The 17,735-nt window shown below is 36.5% G+C and overlaps 1 protein-coding gene across 1 annotated transcript in view; it reads left to right on the top strand.

The window, feature by feature from the left end:
• eag (ether a go-go) overlaps nucleotides 1-17,735 on the top strand; it is a 167,974-nt gene that overhangs the window by 108,026 nt on the left and 42,213 nt on the right. Inside the window, exon 7 of the mRNA XM_069832133.1 lies at nucleotides 16,994-17,246. Within this exon, the coding sequence (XP_069688234.1) occupies nucleotides 16,994-17,246 (253 nt within the window). The remainder of the gene's footprint in view (nucleotides 1-16,993; nucleotides 17,247-17,735) is intronic.

The raw sequence follows: 17,735 nt of genomic DNA, 5'->3' as shown, positions 1-17,735 counted from the left end.
GTCTTAATTACCTCATCGACCCGAGTGACAAAATATTCCACAGAACTTCACTTTTCAACCAGCATCAAAATATGGCATCATTAAATTTTAACTTTAATAAAATTCTTGCAATCATTAAAATCCAAAAGATATATATGCATATGCATCACCTCTTGAATGCATGTTATCATTGAATTTTATAATTTGTTTTAATATTTTGACATATGATAATGTTCCTATACTGTTTTATTCATTATGTACAGTATGCTTTATATTTTTATATTTCACTTGTGTTCAATTTGTCTAATTTATTGCTTTTCCACCCGATGAAGATTTTCTGTAAAATCGAAAATATTCGTGGATACAACCAAGAATTATAATGTGAATATTGTAACATAACTTGTTTTTGTACCAATCTGATAAGTTGTTGACTGAAATTGTAATATAATTTTCCTTATCATATATTATTCAACTTATCTGAACTTTAACTTCAGTATGACGTTTAAATTTAATCATACACAAAATCGAATTATGCAGAACATATCAGCACCAACTATAGTTATAATAACATAGAAACAGAGATACATTTAATATTCTGGAACAATACGAAATACAATGACCGGCAAAAAAAAGTGGAACACTTAAAATAAATTACATTTTTTTTATATATAATTAGGAACCAAAGAATTCTGTTCACAGTTTAAAGATATTTAACACATTAGAACATTCCTTCGAACTGTTTGTGAAAATAAATTGAAGAAGTGACCATCTTCATGGCAGTTTATTGCACCCCAATCTCCGAAGTACTTATCTTCAAGCTTTTAAGGTTTACAAACTTCTGGAACCATTATTGAAAATTTATGGATATCAGAAAACACCTTGAAACATTCACTAAAAATTTAGCCAGTTATTCATGTGCTGTTGTGAGTAAAACATGCCTCTTAGCCATGTTGCTTTGGTGGAGGATGGACACAGCCTTCGTTATGTGGCTCAGGTCATCAGAGCATCGCTCAGTACCATTCACATTGCAATGCAACGCTATAGAGAACTTGGAACATACGACAGGAGATGGGGATCAGGCCGTAGGAGGAGTACAAGTGCTAGAAATGACAGGTTTCTCACCCTGCAAGTTCTGCGTGATCGCCATATCACAGAAGTACAGGCAAGAAATCGACTGGAAAATGTCAGGCATGTGAAAGTGAGTGAGCGGACAGTGTGGAGGAGGTTTGCAGAAGCTAATCTTCTGTCCAGAAGACCTGCATATGGCACAGGGAAACATGCCTTTGTTTCGCGAGGCAGCACCAATGAGCAGTGGGCCTGCTCATCTTCACTGATAGAGCCGCTTTAACTTAAGGTCTGCTGATGGACAAGTAAGGGTGTGGCAAAGGCTGAAGAGAGGTAGTACTCATCCGTTGCTTTCTCCTCGAGGACTCTGTTTGGGGGCAGCTCAATAATGGTGTGGCTGGCATCACCGCTGTAGCCCGCACTGAGCTCATGATCGTCAATCAAGGGACCCTCAATGCACAAAGGTTCATCAAAGAGATCCTGGAGGATCATGTGATGTCCTTTGCACCTTTCATTGGCCACAACTTTATAATCATGCACGATAATGCCCGTCCACATAGCGCTCGTTGTGTTTGCAGTACCTAAAGGAATAATTGATTAAATGGCGATCTTACTTGTGTTAATTATGTAAGCATGTGTGGCTTATAGCTGTTTCGGTGCTACTTGACACCATCCTCAGAACCTACTAGATCTCAGCGTTATCTCAACTTCGCTGCCTGTTGTGTGAGTGCATTCGTGTGATGAAGAGTTTTGTCAAAGAACGCACCCACACAACAGGCAGTGAAGTTGAGATAGCGTCAAGATCTAGTAGACTCTGAGGATGGTGTCAAGTAGCACCGAAACACCTGTAAGCCACACATGCTTACATAATTAACACAAGTAAGATAGCTATTTAATCAATTATTTATATTCAAGTGTTAAAAGTAGTGTACGAAAGATTCAACATGGATTATCAAGACAACCTACAGGAAGCTGGGATACGAACCCTAGACTGGCAGCTCGTAGTCCCGACATAAATCCTATTAAGCATGTGTGAGATATGCTCGGAAGGAATGTCCAACAGCGTGACATCAACACCTTGACGCAGTTGAGGGCATCATTACTGGAGGAGTGGTATCTCATCCCCCAAGAGGCCCTCGAACAGTTGGGGGAGAATCGGGTAGTATCGGACATCAGGTAATATCGGACAGTGAGTTTCTTTCATCTACCACACGATGATAGTACCGGATTGACATGGTTACGTTTCTGTGATGTCGCATAGAGAAACGTAACCATGTAATTCAGGTACTGCCATATGGTGGTAGATGAAAGAAACGCATTATCCGATGCTACCCGATGTCCGATACCACCCGACTCTCCCCTACTGGGCAGTATGCCTCAATGCTTATGAGCTGTCATAGGCACCAGGGGTGGAAGTACCCGTTTTTAGTTTTTAGTGATTAGTGACCTCAAGAGGTGAAGTGTAAACATTAGCTTTGTTATAATTGGCCTTAAATTGATACGAGGTAATTTCAAAATTTCAAGATCTGCGAAATTTACAGAAAATTGTGAGTTACATGCATATTGATAATAATGTTTCAGTATTTTCTATAATAAAATATATTGTTTTCATAAAATTATCATAAATATTTGAAGAGAAATATTTTTTATTGTAATAAATTGAGATTTTTATAAAAATGTGAAGTGTTCCAATTTCTTTGCCAGTCAGTGGTATATAAACACATAAGACTACATATACAAAATATACGGTACTTAAAACGCAACCAACTTAAATTTAAACTCTCACACACTTTTCGATATCATAATAAACAATATATAGGCATCCCCTCCACCTCCCACCACCATATACATATACTCCCACACTCAGAAGACAGTTAATCCGGAAGACAGAAGCATAAAGCAACAGTAAGACCGCTGACAATGAAGCAAACATACTTCGAAACGGCTGTATGGCATAGTCAAATACAGTATTTTAACGATATGAAGTTTTAAACTTTTATTAATTAAGTAAATATGTTATAAAGTGAATGGATATCAAGAGAAATGATATTTTAAGTGTACCTTAAGCTTATTTAAGAGTAGTACAGTATATTTCTGTGAGTACCGGTAATTCCACTTTAACCTTATCTCCATCTTTCATTTATAGCCATAGACCTAAAATACTGTTAGCAATATACTCAAGGAAAAGTAGGCCTATTCATCACAAAATTCAAGATAGAGGAACGAATTTTTCACAGTGCTTTTCATGAAGTATAGTAGAAAAATACGTGCTATTCTGATACATATAATAAATTGTAATAGTGTCATCTGAATTAAAAGGAGAGATTTTTAATAATAAACTTAAGATTGGCAAATGACAAAAATTGATAAGAAATAAAATTGAAGATGATGTGTAAGTGAGTAAAAGAAGAAAAAAAAAGCCAAATTGAGAAAGATACGAAAACAGTGAATTTCACAAAAATTGACGTACTCATTTATGTTACCGGTACTGGTCCATAAAATATAACAAGAAGTGTTAATGGAGAATATACTCGTATTTTGCAATTAAGGATAACTAAACGATTACGCAACAATCTGCTTCTTTACCTCATCTCGGCTGGGCATGGTGCATGCATAAGGCTACAATATTTGCATGAAAAAAATCCATTGGAAACCTCATGTACAAATATCTTGTTCACTGAGACCGTTCATGAAGAAGCTTTTAAGTAAACGGACTAATGCAGAAGAGAACTTAAATACAAACATTACTGTAGCATTGCGATAATTGCACAAGCATACTGCTGATGAGCATGGTACTTCTTAAATACAGATCGGCTGTAGAAGTGTACGGAGTTGTGTATATAATAAGTTTAGTGATTGCAAGAATGAAAATTAGAATTAATGTTATGCAGCATAGAGACTACAGTTTCCCCCCCTCCCAAAATACGCTCAGTATAATTTTTAGAATTCGGTTCGTTGTGGTATAAATAGAGAAACTATGACGTAATGTTGGGTTAAAAATAATACTAAAATTAATTTGTTATTTATTTCCCATTCAATTTACATGTTCACATATCAGATGACGAAATGACTAAATTCATGATACAAGACATGCTTCTTCTTACTGTATCTTCGTAAAACTATCACAACACGTGATTTTCTTATCGTCATTACCAGAATCACAATTTCGTGATCTGAAAACTTTCAGTATTGGTATCTTAAATTACGATTAATTGGTCAGAACCACAATAAAAATTAAAGGGAAAAAATAGTGCTTTTAAGTTTTGAAATATTTCCAGAACAAAACAATCCAGTTTTGAAATTAAGATTTTATTGACAATATGAGTAACATTTTGATGTGTGATGACGTAATGTTAATTCTGATTTCAGCCTTAAAACTATTTCTGATAGTCAATGCTATCCATGTTCAAAACATCTTAAAATTAAAGTGACAAAATATTGTTTGCTATTATGAACTTCTTTTAATTTAAGGGGTACAGGTGCAAACTGACACTTTTCAACTTCTTGTACACATAAATTGTCTTGTTTTGTGATGCAATGTTTGTAATGAAAAGCACAAAATGGCACTTGCATGAGTTTCTAGCATGGGTTATGATATAAATACCTATATTACATTTATATTTCATACTTATTTCAAATTATTTTTCTTGTTTAATAAAATACTTAGAATTTTCAAATGCCTGTAAAAAATACGATTTTATAAATCATTTAGGTCAGTGATTTCCGAAATTCGGATAGTAGAAATTAATCCTTCATAAACTATAAGAAATTTTGTCTTGTACTCTGTCCTCATTATTTTTATGAATTTCTTAAGCCATTTTTCTTTTCGCGTTACTTAAAGGGAACACAACACAAAAATATAAATTGAATCAATCATATATTCCAATGATTGTAATAATTACGAGACTTCAGTGAAAACACAGTCCCGTTCAGATAAAAAATATGCTCATAAACAAAAGAAAACCACAGTGGTGATGACGTCATTGAGCCTGCCTGCTAGTTATTAATGACTGATACAGGTGATTGTTGTTCTGGAAGGTCATAGTAAAATTATGGCTTCGGGTGGCATCAAACCTTATCAGTTTGAATCTAAGAAAGACAGTTCTAATACTGATGAGAGTGAAAATGATTTTCTAATCATAGTAACAGATAGGGCAGATAAAAAAAATCCTGATGTAAATGTTCACACTGAAGTGAAATTGATTCCGATGGAGAGTGTTTTGTTGTGTGGAAGTAAATAACGTGAGAACTGTGAAGAGTGATGCTTATTTTCGCGTGACTCGGAACCCTTACTAAGTTAATTTTCGATAAAGGATTTAGAAATGTTTTGTTGAGAATGATTTTTTTCAATACTGAATAAGCGTCAGAGCATCCTTTGAGCCATGCTTCCTTTGCTTTCTCTTCTTTGGTAAGTGAATCGTGTCCACAGCACATAACTCCTCCATCTTCCATCCACTCGTGCTGGTTTTTGATGAGGTGTAGCAGTGACGTGAATTTATCAATCAGTACCGGTAAGGAATCATTTCCATTACGACTCTGCTGCCCACCATTAGTGATTATTAATGCTATTCTTCCATCCTTGACTTTCAGGGTACTTTTTCTCTACACTTTTAATTTTCTTCATTAAGTTTTTCGACATTTCATATATCAAAGGCGTGTTCTATACTGGGATACTGAGTCCTGATTAAACTTCTAACACCTCTGTATCTATCTGACCCATTCCACATGAAATGAGCATAATGGCCATTCTATAAAAATTAAGAAGGAACTAATTGAGGTACCTACATGTATTCATCACCAAAACATGTAATTTTATTATTCTAAACGTATTTCTGTTGTAGTAAAGATATGTTATATGGTTTTTCATAGTAAATATTGCATTTGAATGAAATGCAGAAACACTAAGAAACTTTGTTACTTACAAATGGCTTTTATGGAACCCGTAGGTTCATTGTCACCCTCACATAAGCCCACCATCAGTCCCTATCCTGTGCAAGATTAATCCAGTCTCTATCAACATATCCCACCTTCCTCAAATCCATTGTAATATTATCCTACAATCTACGTCTCGGCCTCCCCAAAGGTCTCTTTCCCTCCAATCTCCCAACTAACACTCTATATACATTTCTGGATTCGCCCATACATGCTACATGCCCTGCCCATTTCAAACGTCTGGATTTAATGTTCCTAATTATGTCAGTTGAAGAATACGATGCGTGCAGCTCTGCATTGTGTAACTTTCTCCATTCTCCTGTAACTTCATCCCTCTTAGCCCCAAATATTTTCCTAAGATCCTTATTCTCAAACACCCTTAATCTCTGTTCCTCTCTCAAAGTGAGAGTCCAAGTTCCACAATCATACAGAACCGGTAATATAACTGTTTTGTAAATTCTAACTTTCAGATTTTTTGACAGCAGACTAGATGACAAAAGCTTCTCAACCGAGTAATAACAGGCATTTCCCACATTCTCACTTCCTATAAATAATTATTTTATATCTACATCTCTGATTATAGCTACACTTCCTCTCTCTCCTATATTTCTCGAACTTTTTACAGTTCTACTTTACTTGCATTTTTGACCACATCCCTACATTTTTTAACAGCATCTATTACCTCCGACACTATAATATCCATATCCTTAGCTGTCGCAGGTTCTGACCTTTCTTTACTGTTCGTCTCAGCCTTATTTCTATCTCTGTCTTTCTTTCTATTTATTTCTCCTTTCCTTTCAATTTCATTATCTCTAACACTCACTCACTACCGGTATATAAATGGGTTAACTATGCTGGTACTGATTTGAACGGTTTTTTCTATTCCTCTTCTATTTCCCCCTCCCCCATGCTTTCACTTTCATATACTAGATTTCTACTTATACTCGCACCCTTACTTTTCTCACTACTTTCTTCCCTATCACTTCCCGACTGTTGGTTTCTCCTTTTATCTCCACTCGCCTTGTTCCTTGTTCCATTACTGGTATTGTCTGCATTTCTTCTGGAGTGCGTTAACCTTACCGCCATCGTATGTAGACTTGAATTCCGCTTATGATGCATGATCACGTTACTGTTTTCTTCTCCTTGTTTCATACCATTTTCCGTTCACTTTCAGTTTATCCTTATACATTTTAGTAAAGTTACCTTTTGACCTCGCTGCTTTCATATAAGGTACCTAGTAGCCGTTTTCTTCTATTTCTTACTTCAAATGGCATATCTGTTTCCACTCTCACTCCTGAACCACAGAGGTGTCCTAGATTATTCAGAATACCTTCCCTTACTTAAAGCTCAAGAAGATAGGCCTTTTAGTCCCTCTCCCTAACCTGTACATATGGTCGACATGTTCTTCTCTCAACTCTATATTAAAGATCACTTCACATATGTCTCTCACTTTCTCAAAGGTATCCATTTCTTTTTCCCGGTCCATTTCTTCGACCCCGAAAATTATTAAGTTTTTTTTTCTCATCTTGAGATCGCAGTCACTAATTTTCTTCTTTAATTTGTTATTATCTGCTATCAACTCTTCTATCTTCTCACTGTTGTTTTCTACCTTTAGTCTTAATTTTCTAAAGCCTGATTCTTCATTTCTATTTCTTTTTGATTCAATCCTTCATTATGATTTCTTTCCTGACTACTTAATTCACTTACTTTATCCTTTCCTGAAGTCTCTTTCTGTACCCACTGTTTCATCTTCGCTTCTTCCTCAGGCCAATAGCCTTTATACTGTGTCAGCGAGTTGTGCACACGAGACTGCTATCTCCAGAGTTCTGTTGTAAACATTAAACTGTCAGTGAACTTATTTACAAATCTGATCAAATACTGTTCTAGAATAAATCTACAGAAAGATAGAAATGGTGCAAAAGGAATACTAGAAAGCAGCAGCAATGCAGATGCAATCAGTACATTTCCTTCCAGTCGTTTGTCCTTCATGGGCTGACAAGCAAACGTTCTGATGCGGGCAGATAAAAAAGTTAAATTTTTTTCTTTCGCCATGTTAATAATGTCAAAAGAAGTGCTTATACAAATTTTGGCCACTCGACCGCAATTACGAGGCCATCCAGAAAGTGATTTTCCCTGGGGCCGTTTATAGAAAAAAGCACAGTTGCTTGGAATTATTTATTGAAACCGATACAGCAATTGTTGTGCTATTTGTCAACATACCCCCCCCCCACTGGAATTAAGACATTTGTCATACCATAGGATCATTTTTTGTGTCATAGAAGTCAGCCACCTCAGATCGAAACCAGCGTTTGACAGCCGTCTGCACCTCTCTCTGTCGATCCCATGATACGAGAAATGTCTCAATTCCGATGGAAAATATGTTAAAAAATAGCTCAACAATTGCTGTGTTTGTTTCAATAAATTTGTCCAATTAAATTGTGTTTTTTTTTCTGTTAACGGCGCCTGGCAAACTTATTTTTTTTAGAGCCCTCATAATTGCGGTCGAGTGGCCAAAATTTGTATAACCACTTCTTTTGACATTATTAACATGGTGGAAGAAACAAATTTAACTTTTTTATCTGCCCCCCATCAGAAGGTTTGCTTGTGAGATGTCAAAACGTACATATTACCATATTCACATAAAGTTTTAACATGCAGCATTGTACCCCTCTATAGTGCTGCAGTACAACACAAATCTGGAACAGTAGTATCAGACTACTCCAAGCCACGATAAAATAATCATATAATCCCTCACAGTTTTATTTCTCACATCGTTATTGGTACTAATAAACACACAATCACTCATTATTATTTGGCATATATAAATCGTCATCTAAATTCGTCTCGTTTGTATCTGAATCACTGTCAGTCACTGAGGATGGAAATTCTGCATAATAGCAAAACATTTCGGAACCCATTTCACACTGTATTCCTTCATGATGTTGGGAAGGTTCGACACATGCATCTGTCTTCTATAGTTTCTTCTTTGTTATCTAAAATATGTTGGACTAACTCCATTCTCTGCTTTATTTTATATTTCTCAGATCGCATTTGTTTTGTCGGTGACAGTCCATAACAGTGATTTGAAATACTGTCATTAATACTTGATTTGAAATTATGATTTTCAAATTTCACATTAGGTAAAGACCCGAGCTTTAGACTAGGACTGTACGGTTTTGTCTTTCATGAATTTCATGTTTAATCATTGGGACTGATCAAACGTTTTCAGTGAAATGTAACGAACATAATCTAACTCCCGATCCAGGTTTAAAAATTTTCCTTTTTCAGTATTCCCTCCATTTTCTAAACCATGTTAGTGAGGAATTACGGTTAGCAAATCTATGAAGAAATATTCCCAGCTTTTTGTTATAAGGGTTGTTGATATTATTAGAACAACCAAAAGCACACAAGAAGACATTTTAAATCGATAATAATTCCAACTGAATGAAATTAAACTCATAGTAACAAAAAATTCTGAATTTACTACACTGGTGCATGTGCATATGCTATACAAGCAATAATGACAGACCTGGACTATCGGCTCAATGACGTCACGCAAACATTTTTACAGCTGATTGCAAGAGGACATGGTGGAAGAAGAAAGAAATTGAGTCATTGTTGAATATGTTTAATTAGAAACTTTCATTTAATAATAAGTTCTTACTTATTGTTGTTGAAATATACCTAACTAAAGCAAGAAATTATCGTACTCCATATACCCGCAGTTGGAGTAATGGTCAATCAGGGCTTTCTTTTGATTAGGGTTAAAGCGGAGGAATGCTCAGAACAGAAGGTAGCAAAACATATTTTAAATACGGTAAATAGGCTGAAAACAAACAGAAGTTTTCATCCTGTAAGTCGTCACAATTAACAAATCATCAGTACACAAACTTATAATATGTATTGTATTCTATTTTCAGAATATTGTTGCAGCAGTATTTATTATGTTTATTGTATTGTTAAATTTCGTTTGAGAATCAATATTAAATGCAATTTCACTTGTGTATGTTATCTGATTTAATACCGGTACCTATTCCGCTGAAATGGAACTCTGTGCATGACTTGTTGAATTTCCTTTCATGTAAACGTTTCTTCTCTTTTTGGGGAGTTGGTTAAAAACTTAATATTGAGTTAAAAATTAATCTGTGAGATTCCATTGTTTTTCATAATGTCTTTGTGTTAAGTATTTATTGTATTTTATGCCTATATGAAGAACAAAAGATTATTGTTATAATAAAATAATTCTTTATAGTTTATTAATTTTCTCTTGCTATTTATCTCATTTAAATTACATGATATAGAACAATTAGTCGATACATTTTTATTAAAATACAGAGGATAGTTGCCAGAATTATCTTCACCTTGAAGAGAGTTCACCAATCCAAGAATGAAAGTAAGTTGATTAGAGAGTTACGTAACAGAAAAGAGAATATTATGCAAGTTTATTTATATAAAATACAGATAAAATTGTAATGTGGAATATACAGAGTGGCCATAAAATCCCTATATATTTCCATGATAGGCCTACTGACCTACAGCAGCATAATAAATATGATATTTGAATAGAGTAGAACCTAACAAGAATCCAGGCTAGTGGAGTTCCACATGTCCTTCCTTCTCAACACACCACTCCCATCATCTTATGGTTGCATGAAACATACGTCATAACATAGCTGGTGTTATCAGCAGGCATACCTCTCTAATGCGCCACTGTAGCTCATTCATATCAGGCACCCTGGTTTTGTAAACTTCGCTCTTGATAAAGCCCCATGCAAAAAAATCGAGGGGTGTCAGTTTGGGGGAGTGGGGAGCCCACATGTGATTCGAACCTCTTTCAATCCACCCGCCAGGAAAGATCTCATTCAGGTACTCTCGCACAATATTGCAAAGTGGGGTAGTGCCCCATCTTGTTGGAAAACCACTGAGCAGAGAATACCATCCTGCTGCAACTGTGGCTCCAAGAACTGTGTTAGCATATCCAGGCAGCTTCCCCCGGTTATTGTCTGTTCGACAAATATGTTCGCCAAAAATTCTGTCCTTCATGAGATCAAATCCAAACATTGATTTTAGGAGAGTTCCTTTGACACTCGGTGACTTCATTGGGGTTGCTCATCTGCCCAGATTCAGCAATTGTGTCAGTTAACGACACAACACAGCTGAAATATCCTTCATCACTGAACAGGACATGATCCTTCAGGTCCTTTCTCGTCTACAGCAGGGGCGTATATTGCGGGTGTTCAAGGTGTGCGCTGGACACCCTGTAAATTCGGTAATCTCATTTTTTATTTTAAATTTTTTCATATAATGCAACAATAATTTTAATTTATCACAATTTAAATGCGTGGTAATCTCATTGGAAGTTGACGTATATAGTTCAAGACTAATTTTAATTTATTACCATTTAAATATTTTAAATGCCTGCTGGTTGAATGTGCACACCATCCCCAGAACGGCTTTCGTTTTATATCGTACGCTCTGCCTGACGAAGTGGGATGAGTTCTGGTCTGGTTGTCCTGTCCGTACAAAAGAACATCCCCTGCTAAGAGTTACTGCTATAATTCTCTGTGCGCGCAAGGTGGCATGGTGGGGATACTCACTTCTCTCAAGCTCGCATGGCGTCCTGTATACAGGCAGCTCAACTTGTCAATAGTGTTACAAAATATTGTGTTTGACGTGTGTGTTTACGTGAATTTACTGTGTTTAGGTTTTACTAGGGTTCATAGTTGTGTGCCAGCGCAGGTGAACAATTTAAATTACTTATTTAATGATAATAGCATTTGCAAATGTACACTGTAAAAGATCTTTTGCAAGAGCCATTCTCTTCTCGCCCACTAGGAGAGAAATTACATACTGGGTGTTCATTTCAAAGTGTGTCATGACGTCATTGTTGTTGGGTCACCGATTTGAAGCGAGTTTCAGCTTATATGTTAGAGAAGTTGCCTATTATTTAAGGCGTTCTTCAATCTGAACTTGAGAACGTGTACGGTATAACTTGAACGTCGTAGCAACAGATGGCGGTCTGTACGCTCTGTGTGCTACCATAACCTCTTTCGAACTGTGTTTTGTGCCGGCAAGCCGTACGCAGGGTATTTGTTATCATCGGTTGCGTACGGTAACATTCCACAAATCAAATGCTCCGTGTCCATGTTGACCATCGAAGTTAATGTCAACAAATACGTAAGTAATCTTCTTAACCCTCTCCCCATATCCCGACAGTACGTATTTCCAAACAGTTCACATTCCTGCCACTACCGGCATTACCGTACATATCGGTACGTACTCTTCAGAATGAACGCTGTACTTGCTAGGCAACTTCTCTGCCTCTTAGGTTATACACCTCTGCGGAAGTGTAGGAAGATTGAATTCTCTAGGCTCATCAGCTAGCCACATGACGGCATACAGCGAGCCATGACACATTTTGAACTGAACACCCAGTATAGTGAATAAGGGTAGACCTACCCCGCCACTTCCGAATTTAGTGCAACAATATAAAACAAAAAGCGAACAATACACTAGACATTTTTCTATTTCACAATATGAAATTGTAGAATAGTTAGCGAGTTGTGGAACTTCAAACAGGTTATTTTGCTGGCCATGCTTAGTGTTTGATCATAAATAATGCAATTTTGAATAACGTTATTTGTAGTTGCCTCCTTTCTCCGGCGTTTGCAGGACAGTCATTGAAACAAGGTGATTAATTTTTAAGAAGTTGTGGTGCGAGTACTTTGAATAATATTTAAATGTCATTTTCTTTTAATTTTAAGTCATTTTTCCTTTAGTTTAAGGGCATTTTAATGATAATTTTAAGTAGATTTTTAGGTCATCAACATCCGCCCCATAGTTATTATTTATAAATAATACTAAATTATATATTAAAATGGCAGTTAATATTGACCCGATATTTCACTTAGGCCTATAATAATTGTGCGAGATAGATCAACTATATATTTTTAACAGAACATCCAAACTCCAGGTTCAGCATACACCACTGGTCTGCAGCTTGACGCAGGTCATAATGCATGGCTTGGCGTGTCGCATAGTTCTCATCGTGTGGACTTTGGAGGAATGTTCAGCCCCCAACTCAGCCTGCCTTTGGACTTCTGGCTATGCTGTCCCTTATCCTCTGTATTCGTTGTGGGCCGACCACAGATCATTCACTGTGCTGCTTATTGCCTACAGACCCTGTACACCTGAATTTGTTCACAATCTCCTGGTCAGCAAGTTTCGTAGGTGCTTCTTTTTTGTACTTTTTCTGAAATACCTTCTGGAGTTCAGCATAGCTTTTGCCACCTAAACAGCATTCCACTACCGTGTTTCATTCAGCAACGGTAAACATTTGGACGTGTCTTCACTGGACCTACAACAGAAATGATCCACACTTATTCTTTCTGTGAAATAATGTATAGGGACGTTGTGGAATCTCTGTATATTCTACAATAATTACAATATTAATTCATTGATACACCTGAAACACCATGTATACTTTTATTTTCAGCTATTGAAATCTGAATGGCAGCTATCTATATGTACCTAGCCTACATTTATAGTTAGGCCTATGCAGTACTTTTTTTTTTTCTGGCGGAACGCACTGGAACAGTGTTTCGGCACCTTTTTGTTGGGGTTTTCGTGGAACCGAGAAATGTGTTAATAATTATGTTTTTAACATAATTTTTCTTTGAATTCCGCTTAGGCCTTGAAAGTCTTGTAGTTGACGAAAAGGAGATTAAAAACGACAAAATTCCCGTGCACTGGACAATAGTCATCTCCCCTTCTGTTATTATAAATTCTACTCAATCTACATCGAGTTCCATCACCTTTTTCTCTAGAAGAAAAGCACTGGGCCTACGCAATTCCTGAGCTATAGAAACCTTATTTATCACAGCTTGGAACATTTAATAAGAATAATTATAACTCCTAACAGTGGCGAATATGTGGAATATGAGGATGAGAAAACAATTGACGAAGTACATGGGGTTAGCAGTAGGCCTACTAGTACCATACCAACTAGATTAGATAAATTAAAAACTGAGTATATACATCTTGATTACACAACTTTTAACACTATGTCACTTCGGAATATGTACCGGTATTATATGTCTTTCTCGTGTTAAATTTTACTGTACCTGGTTAACATGTTTTGGCCTGAAGAAGGCCAATAGCAGGCCGAAACATGTTAACCAGGTACAGTAAAATTTAACACGAGAAAGACATATAATACATACTCCGAAGTAGAAACTGAGCTTAATTTCTACTATTGGCCATATTGAAAGAATGCCGGTATCAGTCATTAGAATACTCTAACCAACTAGATATGACTTTTTGTATAAGCTTGAGAGTAAGATAACACGGGAATATGCAGGGAAATAGGACTGAATAATGTGTAGTAAGATATAAAGAAAATGGCGGAGAAAGAAGAGTAATATCAGAAAGAGGAAATTCACTGCCTACCATGCTAGATAGAACACATACCAGTGGCGGCTCCTGCATATTTCTTAAGAGGAGGAAAGAAATAATCTGTTAGGAAAGCGAGAACACTGCACCCACCCACGTGGTCTGTGTTGCCACATGTACATTTTACAAGTTCAGTATCACATGCTTTTGAAGAATATCAGTTCTTGTAAAGTCATACTACCATTATTGTTCAAAACTGCAGGTGGCCGATTAATTTTTTTATGTTAAAAATAATGTAGTTTGCAGTACCTTCAATTTCGAATATATTTGTACAAAACTGACAACTTGGTTGTTGTCCTGTCTAGTAGACAATGAATGGAAGTGAATTTCAGAGGCCAAAAAGGTCTGCGATACTAACTTAGAACTACTTCCTCTTTGTTTTATATAAATGCAACTTCAACTTTCAGATATCCTCGAAAGTTTCAAACCATGAATATAGCTTATATAAAGTGCAATGAATATATTTTGATTTATAATTTTAAAAAAAAAGTTTATATGGTGTCTTTCATAGCTTTGCGTTAAAACTGTTTTTATTGTGTCTCCTCCTAGATGACGTGTTATAGTCTGGTTGAATCCAGCATCGTTAGATGGCAGCGGTAGCAAGCTTGCTGCACGACCAGTCGGTTTCTATTTTCCGCCCATGCTCTGATTCAGAGGAGGATCTCCTCCCTATCCATTCATTTACTTGCTTTAAAACTCTGCTTCTTTATCTGGCCGCTAGCACGCTGTTGTCTATGTGTGTTAACTGCAGTAAAGGAGGAATGGATTGACTTTTCTCCACACAAACAATCTCGCATTCTTCTCACAGTTTTCTAGCAGCACATGAGTGCGCGTGGTTTAAAACTCGATCAACCGAGGTTTTCTTATAGTTGTGAACTTAAAAATTAACAAATCTTCCTCGAATTTCAAGGCATATATTTCATTTGGTATTTATTTTCAAAAGAAGAAAAATGTGAGGAGGACGTTCCTCCCTTCCCTCCCCCGAGGAACCGCCACTGACACATACATAGGTAGTGCGCAGTTTCAACTTGAATTCCGCCTAGATTATGACTGCTTTTCCAATCAGTGTAATATTCTGTGTTGCCTTAAGTGGAAGGAGAAGCATCCACAGGGGAGGCAGAAGTCAGTTTTTTTTTTTTTTTTTTAATAAATTGTGTTGACTACTAGATATATTTTCCAAGTGCCTTGATTTATTTAAAGTATAGACACACATTGAGGGACACATAATCAGCACAGAATGTTATAAATACAACTTAATTCTATAGATATCTAGGAAGTGTTTTGTCCCTGTTGACATAAAAATCTGCTAGACTAGACGGCAGTTCGGAAGGTGGTCGGCTCCTATATGCACCGTAGCATTTCTGGCATGTGACGTCACAAGTTTATACAGCAGAACCAATTAGAACTTCCCAAGTTCGTTTCTTCACGTGTGAGTGTTTCAATACACTGAATAAGTAAAACTAACATTTGAATCCTATAGATTCAAAAATCCCCTATATCCACTTTCACAAATTGAAGAATTTTGACAGTAATTGGTTCCAAATAGAGAGAATTTTCAACTTAACAGTGACTTTTAACGAACCCTTTTCTTTAAATTTAGTTACTTTTCGAATTAAAACTATATAAATAATTAGAATTCATTCTTAGCAAGTAATATGTGGGCATAACTAAATTATGAACAAAATGGTCTTTAGGGGGTTTTGAATCTAGAGGATTCATTTACTCTGTGTGTGTAAGATAAATAAATGGAAGAAGAGACTGTAAAAAGACAAGTATTGCATAGGCAGGTGCGGAAAATATTGTTTAAGGTGTATAATTATTTTTAAAATGTTGACGAGTACAACGCTGCCGGCCGTCTTGATGCTGGCTGCAACGTTGCCAACATGCAAGAAACGACTGCAGAAGCATGTGGTGTGGGATTGAGAACCGTGCAAAGAATATTTTTAGTGAAGGAAAGAGGGTCATGCTTACAGTAATCAACGGCTAAGGTCATTATTGTCTTTTGATAATTGAAATTCTCTCCTGCGCTATTTGCATCGCACATGCGTGTGAAGTACGATGTGGCAATATTGTACGCTGCCTTGCCCTCTCTATCTGTCTCTCTCGACGCAAACGCTAGCAGACTACCGTCTTCCGAATTGCCGTCGACTCTAGCATTCCTGAATGAAAGTTGTGAGTTATACTGATACCGTGTCACTCAATTAGCGTATCACTTTTTCAAAGAAGAGAAACAAAGATAAAAACTGGCATGGATAATCGGGTTTGTTAAATGATAAAGACTTTACTGTAATAATTTGTATGGAATGCGGCTGCGAATGTTATTATCAAATTAAAACTCCCTTTCCTAATTTACTTTTATATCAGTAAGATTTTAGAGCATAACAGTACATATTAAATGGAACCAATTGGCTATGATTAAATTTAATGAAGGTAATATTTAAACATTTAACTGTTTCAGGTTTACCTGTAAATCAGTGACTGAATGCAGCTGCACATATCCAGAATGTACAGTACCAGTACTCACTTGAGGTGTGGGCGTGACCTGTCATTGTGAAACTTCTTACAGGTTCTCAACTACTGTCCAAAGGACATGAAGGCAGACATCTGTGTGCACTTGAACCGAAAAGTATTCAATGAACACCCGGCATTCCGTCTTGCTAGCGATGGCTGCCTACGAGCACTGGCCATGCACTTTACCATGAGTCACTCAGCACCTGGGGATCTGCTGTACCACACAGGGGAATCCATCGACAGTCTGTGCTTCATCGTCACCGGTTCATTGGAGGTCATCCAAGATGATGAAGTAGTGGCCATTTTAGGTGAGAAATTAATATTATAAAATGGCTGATATGTGAACTGCTGATCGTCGCACATAAATCACTAGAAATTAAATATTGTATTTTGCTCTTCTTTCGTTTCTATACCATCTTCTGGTAACTTCTGCAATTCGACTTTGTGTCCGACTACTTGTTCAACTTTTCTCCAAAAACATTTTTGCTATCTTACTAAATCCACTAGAATTGTTTTCTTCCAGGAATGATACAAGAAGTGTCTGAAAACTAGGCAGATGGATACATTTTTTGTGAAATCTGAAGAAGAAACAAACGAGTGTTTCCTCTCCTCCTAGTATTAGTGATATTAACGCTGAATCTTCAACAATTGACATTCTATCTAACAGTTCTAGTAGTGGAAACAAAGTTGAATAGCAAGAAGAACAGCAACTTACCGTAATTAAGGAACATCTTGGTATGACGGAGCTCTTAAGAGCTTTTGAGGCTTAGTCTACCCAAAAAAATTGAGTTATTCCT

The sequence above is a fragment of the Periplaneta americana genome, chromosome 8 (genome assembly GCF_040183065.1).
Source record: "Periplaneta americana isolate PAMFEO1 chromosome 8, P.americana_PAMFEO1_priV1, whole genome shotgun sequence".
Taxonomy (NCBI): Eukaryota; Metazoa; Arthropoda; class Insecta; order Blattodea; family Blattidae; genus Periplaneta; species Periplaneta americana.
This window is presented reverse-complemented; position numbering and strand designations above follow the sequence as displayed.